This window comes from Triticum aestivum, chromosome 4D (assembly GCF_018294505.1).
Source record: "Triticum aestivum cultivar Chinese Spring chromosome 4D, IWGSC CS RefSeq v2.1, whole genome shotgun sequence".
NCBI classification, from domain to species: domain Eukaryota; kingdom Viridiplantae; phylum Streptophyta; class Magnoliopsida; order Poales; family Poaceae; genus Triticum; species Triticum aestivum.
In genome coordinates this window covers 128,933,183-128,947,354 of record NC_057805.1, presented here as the reverse complement: position 1 = coordinate 128,947,354, position 14,172 = coordinate 128,933,183, and the positions used below count along the sequence as shown (strand labels likewise).

At 41.1% G+C, this 14,172-nt stretch overlaps 1 protein-coding gene across 1 annotated transcript; it reads right to left on the bottom strand.

Annotated features, from left to right (window-relative positions):
• Window positions 1-2,714: 2,714 nt before the first annotated feature.
• Window positions 2,715-10,567, bottom strand: LOC123096817 (uncharacterized). The gene is made up of 21 exons (XM_044518588.1): window positions 10,311-10,567; window positions 9,865-10,037; window positions 9,595-9,765; window positions 8,881-8,991; window positions 8,720-8,797; window positions 8,213-8,403; window positions 8,079-8,139; window positions 7,864-7,938; window positions 7,704-7,781; window positions 7,561-7,623; window positions 7,407-7,490; window positions 6,071-6,228; window positions 5,876-5,915; window positions 5,608-5,748; window positions 5,357-5,476; window positions 5,053-5,271; window positions 4,516-4,689; window positions 3,736-4,417; window positions 3,425-3,627; window positions 3,218-3,350; window positions 2,715-3,105 (listed from the first exon to the last, which is right to left on the bottom strand). Exons 1-21 carry the CDS (start codon window positions 10,483-10,485, stop codon window positions 2,942-2,944), a joined length of 3,294 nt encoding a protein of 1,097 aa, XP_044374523.1. The 5' UTR covers window positions 10,486-10,567; the 3' UTR covers window positions 2,715-2,941.
• Between the last annotated feature and the right edge of the window lie 3,605 nt (window positions 10,568-14,172).

The following is a 14,172-nucleotide window of genomic DNA, read 5'->3' as shown; positions in this document are numbered from 1 at the left end:
CACTTTGAGTGTTGGATTGACCTTCAGCAAGTCCTCATCCATGCTTGTGAGTGCTTTTTCAGACTCTGACTGGGCAGGCTATTTGGATGACAGAAGGTCAACAGGAGGGTTTGCAGTTTTCCTTGGTCCTAATTTGATCTCATGGTGTGCAAAGAAATAGGCTACAGTTTCAAGGTCAAGTACTGAGGCGGAGTATAAGGCATTGGCAAATGCAACATCAGAAGTTATTTGGGTGAAAGCTGTTCTTAAGGAACTTGGTCTTCATCACACACAAACTCCTTGTCTTTGGTGCGACAACCTTGGTGCCACATACTTATCTGCTAACCCTGTGTTTCATGCAAGAACTAAGCATATTGAGATAGATTATCATTTTGTTAGAGAACGAGTTGCCAACAAGGAACTGGACATTCATTTTGTACCCTCAAGAGATTAAGTTGCGGATGGTTGCACGAAAGCTTTGGCCACAAGACCGTTTGAAGAGTTTAAACGTAATCTCAACTTGAGGAGTTTAGATTAAGGGAGGGTGTTAAACATCCAATATTATGGGCCGCCAAGAGTTATTCTTGGGCGCCACTTCTAGGAGATAGAGATGGATTTTCTTTCCTATTTAAGTTACATCTATCTCTATTCCCAATCTTCTGTAAACTCTTCCGGTTAGTCCTCTAACTGTATGCGTGTGTAATCTCCTCGAGAGGTTTTCTCTCGCTATCAATATATAAGCACGCGGGCTCCCGTCCAGGGAGTTGAGACGCTTCGACAATAGTTTACAAATGGCAGTAGAGTTGCTTTAAATTTGAAATCGATCCTAACGTGCTTTGAGAAAATTTACGTTATGAGAATTAACTATCATAAGAGTGCTCTGGTGCCCATTAATATGGCAAATGAGGAGTTAGGAGTCTTTTTGGAGATTTTTTCAGTGCATAACAAGTGGTTTTCCCATCAAGTATTTGGGAATACCACTTCATTTTGATAAGCTGAGTAGAGAGGATCTACAAATCTTGATTGACAAAATCCTTGCTAGAATAGCTGGTTGGATGGGCAAGTTGCTTTCCTATCTAGGTAAAATAACTCTAATTAGATCCTACCTAGCTAGTATTCCTTTATACTTGTTGTCCTTTTTAAATATCCCAAATGGGCTATTAATTTGATTAACTCCAATATGGCAAATTGTCTGTGAAGTGATAGTGAAGGGGTACAAAAAATTCATCTGGCCAACTGGCCTTCTATTTGTATGAGGAAAGAATATGGTGGTATGGGGGTCCTAAATCTTCAGGACATGAATATATGTCTGATTGGATCCTGGGTTAAAAGGTACTTAGCTGGTGAGGGCTCCTTGTGAGAAAAGATAGTGGATAGTAAATATAATACCAGGAACCCAAACATACTTTGTTGTCAAGACAGCCATCCTTCTCAGTTCTGGAAAAGCTTTCAGTGGGCTTTACAAGCTGTGAGGCTGGGGTATAAATGGCAAGTAGGAAATGGGAGGATGGTAAGATTTTGGGGAGATATTTGGCATGGAAATGCTCCTTTAGCTACCCAATTTTGGGTTTTATATTATTTAGTTCAAGAGGAAAATAAACATTGTTGAACTGTGAGATGACAATGAACTTAAGTGTACATTTATGAGGGTGTTTTCTGATGAGCTGATGATCCAGTGGAAGGATCTGGTTAATATCCTTAGATTAACTACATTTAGCACTGATGATGATTCTCTGATGTGGCAATATGAGACTAAAGGGGCGTGTTCTTCTAAGTCTCTATATGTTATTATTAACTTTAGGGGGATTCAGCCTTTATACTTACCAGCAGTGTGGAGTATTAAAGTACCCCCAAAAGTTCAGGGTTTCCTGTGGTTGTTTTCTCAAAATAAGATCATGACTTGATAACCTAAGAAAAAGAGGGATGGCTAAACCACTGGAATGTGTGCATTGTAAGGAAATAGAGTCGGTGTATCATCTTTTCTTTGAGTGCATTGTAGCTAAGCATTTCTGAAATGAGATTGCATCTAAGTTTAATGTTCAGATTGTGGATTTTGAATCGCTTGCGAAACTGTGGCTTTGCAAGAAGAGATTTGTGCATATTGGTGTAGTTACATCTGCAGTGCTGTGGAGACCGTGGAATTTTAGGAATTCAATTGTCTTTAATAGGGTTACTTTGATTTCCATGAAACAGGTAGGGGCCTGCATGCCTCGATCCATCTGGCAGCAAATAAGAGTCTGGTAACGTGAGAGGTTTAAGCGTTGGTAGATGTTTAGTGAAGTAGGACCGTGGTTTCTTTCTATGAAATGGAAAACACCCTCATCAGAAAACACCCTCATAAATGTACACTTAAGTTCATTGTCATCTCACAGTCCAACAATGTTTATTTTCCTCTTGAACTAAATAATATAAAACCCAAAATTGGGTAGCTAAAGGAGCACCTAATGAGCACCTTTTCATCAGGAAAAAAAATGAGAAGGGAATATAACTGATATACTGCATCAACAGAATTCCAAATCCTGGTTTATAGAACGCAGCTAATGGTCTTTTCCGTTTGCTGACTTTCATCTCACAAATCCAACTCAAATTTGACAACGCCAGTAAAAACAGCCTCAAAATCAAACTAGTGAACAATTTCAAGAGTTTGGTTATATTAAAGATTTTAGCCAAAAGGCAGGCTAAATATTAAAGTCGAGACCCTAGGAGTAAGTGGGTCAGAAAAATATACAGCTCACTGGATAAAAAATGATAAATATTGCATCATTAAGTCACACAATAAAACGAATGATATTTTTCATCCACCAAAAGTGGGAAACCCCAGTAACACATTGCAGTCCATTTCATACACGAGCACAAAGAACAAGCAGAGTATCTACTAAAACAAACGACAAACAAAATAAAGCTAATAAAAGCCGCAAAGCTAACACAGAAAACATGTTTGGAAAATAAAATCTGCACAAGTCTAACACCTAAGTTGGTGAGCATGCAACAGCTGCTCATATTCAGGAAATGTTTCTGCAATTCTCTCAATTAGGTCATCTGGCAAAACCTGCGCTTGGAGGAGCGCAGTATGTTTCTGAATCAGTGAAAGAACCACTTGTTGTATGTCCATTTCGTCCAGGGAACCTGCATTAGCCCCAGAAACAAATGTTCACAAAACAACCTTTTGAGGTTAATATCAGAAGAAAAACTATTTTGCGGTAAATATCAGATAAATAAAATAGTTCCAGAAGTTTACCCAGTTCAATGTCTTGGGTTTCTTCATCTATCTCTCCTTCCTCAACAACCTCGATTGACTCGCCAGCAGCAGCAGCATATCTTGCAAGGAATTCCTCTTCTGTCTCTTCTCGCACATCATCATCCTCCGAATCCTGATTGCATGTTCACGATCTTCAAGCAATGTGCTTAGAGAGAATATAGAAAACACGGTTCTATGGTACATTACCTCATCATCGTCATCAGTGTCTTCCTCATCATCATCGTCATCTAGATCTTCTGCTCCATCACCATCATCATCGTCCCCGTCCTCTTGAACGTCCTTGAGATGAATGCAGGACTCCATCAATGATATATAGCAGTCTTGCAACACCTTGGTGCCACCCATAGAAAGGGCCAGCAGTCGCTCAATCACAGTTGCTAATGTTAATACTGCATGGTGATTGCAAGCAGTAATAAGATGACACATCTTTCTTAGTCAAGAAAGCAAACATCAACAAGACTCAAACTGTAATGATCAATAGATATATAGTTACTTACTGGCCAGTTTGATCTCAGATTCAGACGAGAGCCCAGGAGTAAACGAGCTACTTGAGACTTGTGCCAGTGCAGATGCCCATGCTGTATAACCATTGCCATCATCCTTGCATAAAACTTGCTGAATAGCATCTGGATAGCAAATGTAGCATGAAGAAATGGCCAAGAGTAGTGGCTTCCATATCCCAGCAGGGCTGTCAGATACACCCTTGAAATAGGAAAATGTTGCTTCCCCAAAGGTTACAGCAAGAGTCATTCTAGTATCTTCTGCTCCCAAGGAAAAATCTGGAGCATGCAATAGTGTATGGATGCATGAGCATGCCCTCCATGTTGCAGAGGGGTAGGCTGCAATGGCCCTGGTCACAAAACTAGAAACCCGACTAATGACTGAACTTTGTGATCCATTTGCAGATTGGGAAGGAAGCATCTTCAGAAAGAAACCAGAGGAGTCAAATCTTTGATGGAAACTGACAGCTTCTTTGATTGCGTTGAAAACTCCTTGATCCTCCTCCTCCTCCCATGAGTCCCAGTATGCAATGATGTCTGCCCATATAACTACTAGCTCAAAGACCTTCATGTGTGTGATTTCTTCCATAGAAGTAATAGACCTCAGGATGAATTCAAGCAACACGGAAGCATCATTTACACATGAAGGTGGTGGCAGTGCAGAATCTAAAGTCGGCTCCTGAAATGAACGTCAACAAACAGTCAGACAGATTTTATTGCACAGCCACCTACAGACATCAGTAGATAGCGAACTTGACTTCCACTTTGCCAACATACCATCTGTTCAACTGGCAACAGCCAAGCTTTTTGTAATACTGTTGAAAAAGTTTGAGCGATAGCAGTCTGGCCTAATTGCCACGCACTCTTCTCATGTTCCTTGTTTTCATCTGGTGCAGGGCTATCCCAAGCTTGAACCATAGCTACCAGTGCAGCAAAACCCTGTTCGACAACCTACAACAATACATACATGTAAACCAGTTAGGGCTATTAGGATTTTCCCACTAGGAATTAGTTAATGAGGGATACTAGAGACAAAGCAGTGGGATAAAAGAACAGACGTCCATAGCAACATGCAAACATGTATTTCCTTCAGAAAAAAATCTATCAGTAGTTCCACACCAGGTTTATAATCTTTGTTATATGTTACATTGTATCGAGAAATAAGGCCACTGAGTGGACTTAGGTTCTAATTCTTGAGCCTCACCCACAAGTATGTGAAAATGATAGTAGTGAGTACTATTGTGCCTGTATTGTCTGCAGAAAGCATGAAAGTATTGACCATGGAAATCTGAGAAATGAATAAAGCAATATTACCTGAGGCCATGGATCTGGTACAGAGGGCAGTAGATTTGTGATAGTATTGGCAATGTTAGACACAGTGCCAGGAATGTGAGCCGCAACTTTCTCTTGGCCAGCATCGACTATTGTTCCCAGAAGCTGAAACAAAAGAGCAGACTCGTTTTCATCTTCAGCACTTATCCTTTTCACAACAACTTGCAAAAGGGCAACCCAGTCAGGCGGAGCATAACCATTCTACAAAAAGGCACACAAAAATATGTCAGTGGCATATTTACAGGCGACAAGCAGATTCCATTGACAATACCATGTCAACTCTTACCTCAATGAGTTCTGCAATAGCACCAGAAGCAGAAGCACGAACCGGATAACAAGTTACATCCTCGGCATCTTCCATGCTCAATGCCTTCATTAAAGAATTATAAATATCCGTGCACATAGCCTGCAGATAAGCAAAAAAGGAATCAGAAATTAAATATATGATGATATAATGAAATACAGTGATGAAGTCTCGTGTGTTAACTAGCCCATCCTACAACATGATGCAAGCATGAACGCAATGAAAGGATGTACCTCTGGTAGGCACAGGGTAAGCTGCCCTATAATCCAGTTTGCAGTAGATATCAAATATGGACTGCACGGATCTAAATAATACAATGGAAGAATCCGATTCCTGATCAAAGTAACCGCCAAATCTTTCCTCTCACTCAGAAACTGCAAAATGGGTTAATAAATCAGCAACTACTCTAATATCAGTTCAGAGGATAAGGGAACCGGGGGCTGTGTCTCTCGTAGGAAGAGAGGTTCAGAAAATACACATCTTATGAGAGAACATTCTTACATCTTGGAGGCCTCCATATGCCATTAGAACACCAAAATAACTGAAATGAATGACAGTAAAGTGACTATTTCATAAGTATGAAACAAATAGAAAAGCAAATAATCCAGAGTCCACATATATGCATGTGGCACAGATATGTCTAGATTTCCACAATCCTTTCTTAAGGGCCAAAATAAATAAGCCGTGTGATCTTACTTCTGCACTGCCTTTGATGACGCATCTTCTCCATGAGAAGGTACAGGAAATTTTGACAGGAATGGGATGACCAATAGCTCCCCAATGCAGCTTCCTCCTTTTCCTTTGCTTTTGTCACCCTTCTTGCGTTTGGAAGCTGCAGATACAACTGGTGGGCCCTGAAACAAGAAACATGAGTTAGTATAAGTAAAACACCTATGCAAGTCTTGTTTTAATTTAATTAGTTCCCTGGATTCAAAAGAAACAGAAAATATGCATGAAATTTGTAGCTTGTGCAATGCAGTCGCTGAAAGCATTTAAAATGCATATATATGCCCGAAATAATAGTTTCAGATGCTGAACTGACATGTAATTGTTTATACAAGGAATCAGCCTAACAATATGAAGTCACAAACTCTGATATAACAATCTAATCTAAAACAATGACCTAGTGTGCCTAAAGGATATTATGTGCATCAGTGCACTATGAAAGAAAAATACTTGGATGACTGAGACAGATTTTAGAGGGAATTTGCATGAAAATGGTCAATATCCATCAATTTGATGTATATATCGTTGTTGCAATCCGATATTCCAATGAAAAATAAGCTACTACAGAAAATAAAAACCTTTTCAAAATCCAAGATTTTCTTTTTGTGGTATATGCGCAAGGGCGTCATATACTAACTAAAAGATAATCTTCTTAAACGATATTGGCAAGGGAATCCAAGGTGTAGCTTCTGTAACCATGATGAATCTATTCGGAATCTGTTTTTCAATTGTCATTTTGCTAGAGCCGTGTGGCGTAGCATCCAACCATCACCTCCTCGAGGCGTTGCTAATATGTTTAATAATTGGTTGAGGGGGCTCTCAAAAGGATTGCCGGATATGGTACTACTTGGAGTAGGTGCTCTTGATCACTATGGCTTAGTCGTAGTGATATTGTTTCTAATAAAAAGGAACATTAACTCTCATGTGCAAATTATGTGCATACGTACAAGCTGGCTCCGTTCCTGGTCCATTCTTCAGTAACAGAAAAACCAAGAGTTTCTGATAGTGGCATGCACACAGTTGCAGCAGGTGGTCAGTGACCCGTTCTCCCAGCAGCGGCCTAATCTCCGTACTGTGGCATCTTGAGCCTTCCAGCCGCATTATGATAGTGTTGTTTCTATGTTATCTCTAGCAACTTATACTTTTACCAGGTTTGTTCCCCTGCGTGTGCTTGTGCATGTTTCGCTGTATGCGTTTATGATGCAGAGTCCAGAGGCCCAACTCTATTGTTCTTGTATCACCTAGATACATGGCAAAGAATTAATAAAATTTTCTATTTCCCGAAAAAAGGGAAGAAAATTACAACCTTTGAGAGGGCTAGAACACCAAGTAAATTGATGGCACTTTTCCTAGCAGTAAATAAATCCTCAGCCCACCCTGAAATGTCATCCTGCCAAAAAAAATCAGTCAGACAACATGAACACAAGAGATAAACAAGTATTGTAGAATCATGTATTTACAAGTTCAGAGGGAAGATTCTTCCGCATATACTCGTCGGTATCCTCCTCCCATTCAGCTATATCCTAAGTAACATATAAAGTTGGGTCAAAATAAGTACATATTGGAAAGATGTTATTTATCAACAAAAAGGTAGGGAGCTAACCTTTTCATTTAATGCTAATGCTGGAAAAATTGCTGAATCCATAAGTGAAGAAAAATGGGGTGAAACAAGACGCCATCCCTGCAACCAAGAGAACACATGGCCATCAAGTTCAAACATTTCTGTTCCGACAATGCAGTCAAATTACTTGGTGTACACTTACAGGGCCTGTCTCCAATACACGGGAAATTACGTCAAATGTTAACGAAAAAATCCGGTCCGAGAGAGAATTGAGTTTCTGCAATCATTTATTCATTTGTCATTCGGAATCTTATCAAATACAATAATGATAATGATAACAATGCCCATCACACCATTCAATAATCTAGAAAATGCTACAGGCTCATAATACTTGGTCTTCAGCACTATAGAACTTACACTTAAATGAATGCTTTGTTTCGATATTCTGATTACGCAGTTGACAATATGTGGCATCTGGCTGAGAACAATGAAGAGTAAGCATTCTGGAAAATATACTAGAAAAGAACAACAGCAGAGACAAATGTACATACTTATCAGCATGTTTCCTGTGACGAGTAACAAGTGTGCAAAATATAATAAGACATCTTTTTGCAATCTTGAGCCTTGATGTAGCTGAATCTTCAGGAGGACTGTTGAAATCCAATGAATCCAGTACACGGAACATGTCTTTGCAAAGGGAAGGCAGGATCTGCTTCACCCCAGATGGCATGTATGACCTCACCTGCAGGAGTACCATAATTAGTCACACATTATAGGAAGTTAACAGCCAATCAACCAAGCATGCCAAAAAGAAGTCTATCACAGCACTATGACAATGTAAATATACAGGGCAAGCACAGCACTGGGAAGCAAAAGAATGGACTAGGTATGCATAGCATTCTCATATTGCCTAAACAAAAAAGAAAATATTGTTTTGAGCTTTGTTCAACAAATATACGCTATTTAGTATTCAGCCTACCCTTTCAATTCATATGTTTTCAGTATGTGATATTTATACTGTTAATACATCACAAAGAGGAAACAGAAACAGGACTTACAGTGAAATACATGCACTTGCATGTGATAAGTAGGAGCTGCTCATATTCCAGCTTATTCCCATCATGCGATAGTAGAACCTGTTGCACACACCATAAAATGGTCAACAAAGATCAGGGGGCATATAATCTTTGGAGAACATCAGAGTGCATTAGCGAAGGACCTTGTCAGCAAAGTGGTGGAATGTCACTTGCAGTGGTGCAAGAATCTCAGCTGCGATTTGCTCCAACTGCTCTGGAACAGGCTCCTTTACAACTTTCGGGTTCAAGAAATACTGTAAAATAAACACGGTTAGGTAAGAAACATTGGTTTCATTAATATATATGTTTTATTGACAGGTGTTAAATCATTATCAAATAAACTAACTAAAGAGATCCAAATGGGGCACAACTCTCAAGTAGAAATCGATACATCATACAGGCATGCTGATGATGAAGTACAGAAATTGATTCAGGAAGTCGTGAAAGTAAAGTATTCTCTAGTGGGTTGAACTGTCAAACAATGGCTGCGCATTTTGAACAGGGAGTCCCAGAGAAATAAGTTCCTAAAAGAAACAAACAACAGAGGGCAGTTAACTTTCTGTTTTACTCCATCCGTTCCACAATATAAGACATTTTTGCAAGCTAAAACAGCTTACAAAAAGCATCTTAGATTATGAGACAGAGGGAGTAGTTCTTTATACAGATAAGGTAGGCAGAATAATTCTGAAACAGGAAAGTTCCTATTATTTAGAATGCAGGGACAAAATGCTCTGAAGCCAGAGTAAGTGTGCATTCTGAGAAATGCAGAGGGTAAGAAGTTGGATTTCAGAAACATGTCGGACAAGTGCAAAGCACATGTAAATATGTAGCGCTCGTCCTTGGAAATTGACATATACCTGAAAGGGGCGAAGGATGGCCTGGAGTACCGTGAGAGCATTAATGGTTTTCCACTCAGGATGCTGGCCTGGACTAATTGCATCGCTGCTCTGGATCACCAGCTTCAACTGAGGCACAAGTTGAGGCCACGAATTCTCCTTGACAAAATCTTTCACCACGACTTGGCCAAACTGCCAGTAACAAACGGTAGCAACATAAGCAATTAAGAAACAACCTTATGGATGATGCAGCATGTGATATTTTGAGATACAGGGCACATCTGCGCATACAACTTCAATCAGCACTCGAAGAATTGCAGGTTCCACTCGAAGCAGAGCCTGCGCGAGCTGGTCGCGAAACTCCCTGTAGAGATCGGACGACGAGAGCCCCCCTTCCATGTTGCGCCGGACGAAATTCTTCAAGTAAGTCGCCGCAGCTATTCTTGTCCCTTGATCACCATCCCCTACAACCGCAATTCGACTAATCCGATTACAGCCATCAAACTGACTTCACAGTTAGAAGCACGCTTGTTGCATCACCAGAAGGACGGGCGCGCAACAATAATTCCTCAAAGAAAGAGAAAGATTTGTCACTGCGTCAAGCGCCTTGAAATGAAGCGCCGCGACGCTGCCGCTGAATTCCCCAGCAGCAAAGAGCCATGGGCTACCGCAAATTCGCGCGCAACTAAGCCTGCACGAGGGCACGGGATCTACTGGAGTGGTATGAGGCAGGGTACCTGCGGCGACGGCGAGGAGGGCGATGGGGAAGCGGGGGTCGCCGGCCGCGGAGATCCGGTCGAGGCCGGCGGTGGCGGCGTCCACGGACGCTTTGTCGGCGCTGAGGGTGGCGGTGAGGAGCCGCCGGAGCTCATCGCCAGCTGCGGCGGCGGGGTAGGCGGCGTCGACCTCCATTGAGCACAGTAAACCCTAGGAAGTCCTTTGCCTCTTCCCGCCTTTTGACCAAGAGAAACGAGAGGGGGATGGAATATATGGCGGGAAAAGTTGCATTCCGCGGAGTACACAGGATCACTCTCTTTTTTTTCTGACGAGGAACAAGTTGCATTCCGGCTAAGCACCGCCCATGGTCCTATGTAGTGTTAGCACGATGACTTCCTCAACTGTCTATTATAACAAGTTGTGCCGATTCCGGCAAAGGAGGGACGATGGCAGCGGCTCGCCTTCGGCTCGTTTCAGTCTTTGTAATCAGAATCATGATGTAATTTCATTATTTTTGTTGTTTGTTGTACTGATATAATTGAAGATGAATAAGTCGAAAGTTTTCTGTAAATAAAATTGCGAATGATTACACAATTGTGTGCTCAACAAACCCATGGTATTTTTTAAAATTACTTACGAATTGGGTGAAATCTTCATTTTACTTGATTTTGAGTTGAAAGGTTTTCAAGGTGAAATTAATGTTGTTGCCTCTTAATGGGAGCTAATATATCTCGCGTCGTGCGACAAATAGGTGGTGCTTAGCCGCCCAATTTTTTTTAAACATCGGTACAGACATAAGCGCTTATATACACGCGCATACATTTACCCTTATGAACGTACACACGCACACCCTACCCCTATGAGCGCCTCCGAAAGACTGAGTCGGCATATCATCTTGAGATTTACGAAGTCACCGTAGACACTTCGTCATCGACGGAAACGTCTCCTCCCATTGAATTCACGTCGCCGAAAATCCTGAAATAAATCTAAGAATAAATGCGAGCACCAGAATTTGAACTCTATGTGTAGGGATACCACGGTCTCTCCAACCATCCAACCACAGGTTGGTTTGCACTTGGCCGGCCAATTGGTAGTGAAAGAAAAATGCAAACCAAATTGCTGGGAGGTTAGCCGCTCGAGTTAATTAGCTCATGTGTTTAAGACTACCTACAATGGAGAGTAACTTATACTAGCAACATACATATGTGAATATTCATTTATGAGTTCATACCATCTACACCAAGTAAAGAAAAAAATATAAAAAATTCAAAAAAATTCAAAAAAAAAATTGCATGGTAGATAATTTGGTGTGCGAGGTGCACTCCAAATTTCAGGTCATTTGGACACACGAGTAGCTTTCAGCAAAAAAAGACAAATTAGATCGGAACAGTACATAAACAGTAAACTTTTTTACAGACCCGACATTTGTCTTTTTTGCCGAGAGGTACTCAGATGTTCAAATGATTTGAAATTTGGAGCGCAGCTCACGCACCAAATTATGTACCATGCAAAGAACATCGGCATTTTTTATTTCTTTTGTATTTTTTATGAATTTTTTCTTCAGCACGGGTGCAGTGAGCCTGGGCACAAAATGTTGCTCCCCATGCATATTAGTACTCTATATTACTACCTCTGTAGTGAAAAATACCATGTGTGTGGTGTCATGCAACACTTCATTTATTAGCTTGTAGACTCAATTTGTCTTGGTATATGTGATGTTTTTTACGCTTTGGTATATGTGATGTTACTCATAGTATGAGGCCTCCTCCAATGCATGGGTGCTTAGATGAGGTGCTAAGCACATTAAAGACTTCAGCAAATAAAGCCCCCAATGCATAGGTGCTTAACTCGTTGTAGCTAAGCTCCCTTCACTTAATGATTTAGCAACTAAACTCCTATGTGCATTGATGGACTTCTATCATTCAATTGTTTTGCCTAGATGTAACATCCCAAATTTGCAATTTGGAATGTTATACTTAGGTCATCATATGCATATCATATTTTATTTGCATTTTGGTTGTGATCCTAAAAATCCTAAGCAACTCAAGGACCCACGGAGAGAGTTGGGGATTTTATTATTTTCATATTTGAATTTTTCTCAAATATTGAAAAGAGGGTCAGTTTGATTTAATTATTTTTCTCTCCGAAATATTTTGTATTAAAATATATGAGAGGAGATAATATGACTTCTCCAAAATAAAAGAAATATTGGAGGAAAAATGTTAACATCAAATAAATAATTTTATTTGGATTTTATTGCTATTTTTATTTGAATTAGAAAAATATGCATTTTTTCAAAATTGCATTTTAGGCCAAGAAAATGTTCACTAAGTTCTAAATATTTTATTTAGACGGTGAAAATTGTTTTTGGCATTTTTAGAATTTTTTTATTTAGGATTTTTTTCCTTTTTCGGTGAAACTTATTTTATTAAAAAAAAATACCTGGACCGCACTAGGCCAAGGGCCCAGCCGGCCCAGCTTCGCAGCCGCCTTCCCCGCTCGCCCGCGTGCCACCGCCGGACTCGGAGGGAGTCCGAGCCCCACCCGACGCCGCCGACCCCCTCCTCAAGTCGGACCCCGCCGCCGCCTCTCCCCCCCTTTAAATACCACCCGGGGCCCCCCTTGGACCCCGAGCCGCCTGCGCCGCACTTCGCCGCTGCAGTCGCCGCCTGCCTCGCCGCCCCGTGCAGCCCGCCGTCGCGCCGCACCACCCCGCCGCCACCCGCGCAACCGCCCCACCTCGCCGGAAAGCCGCCGGAGCCGCGCCGGACCTCGCGGATTTGCTGCCCGGTTTTTTTCGGTTTTAGGTAAAAACCGCCGGTTTTTAAACCCTAGATTGGTTTTTTTATTTATTTAGATCGGTTCGGTTTTTCTCGGTTTAGTTCCGTTTGCGAACGTTCGTTCGTTCGTTTTAATGAACGAACTCGTCCGTTCGTCTCTGTTAGCGGACGTTCGTCCGATAGATTTTTCTTTTCCGTTTATTTTCGGCCAGGGACCTATCCACGATTATTTTTATCGCAGATTAGCCCCTGATCTTCAAACCCTCGCAACTTTTTAACCGTTCGTCCAAATCTAGTGAAACCAACGCCAAAATCTTCGTCTCGAGCCCCTCTTTCTATTTAATCAACTTGAACATGGTTTTGACAATTTAAAATTTGGTTTCAAGCATATTTGAATTCGAAGTTCTTTTGACCGTAGTTTCAGTTCCGTAGCTCCGTTTTGACCGGTTCTTTTTGCAAATCGAAGCTCTTCAGTTGAAATTTCAGATTGGATCTTCTTATTTGAGTTTTACCCCTTGCATCTATGCTTGAGTGCTTATGTATGCTATTGTTTGTTTGCGATAGAATTCCCGGAGTGCGAAGCGTGCTACTACGAGTCTCTAGGGTTTGCGGATCGTCAGCAAGGCAAGTAACACACTGATCATACCCCTTTATTACCCAGTTTTATGCATTAGTTCCAATCCTCAAACATTGCATGAGTAGGATATGAATAACTTGTGGGTATTGGGAAGTAGTTGATGAGGTAGAACCTATTGCCTTTTTTATCAAACCCTTGGGAGTTACTTCTATGTTTTGCTTATACTGCTATGCTATGCTCGTAGACGTGGATTGGGTTTAAGTGTATCCATGACAGATGTGAGATTATTAATGGTTAACTTAAGGTGGCTACTTAAAATACACATCTAGGTGGATTGGTTGCGGGCACCTGGAGAATCCAGTGTTGTCCTAGGATATCCCGGAGTACCCGTGTGATCATCCTATGGTTCGCCACCCAGGCTCAAAGGGATCATAAGATTATTCATGCTAGAAACTTCCGTGTGCAGCCACAAGCTATTATGGGCTCTAGCATAGTTGAGTAAGTTGCATGACCTCTTTCAGTGGT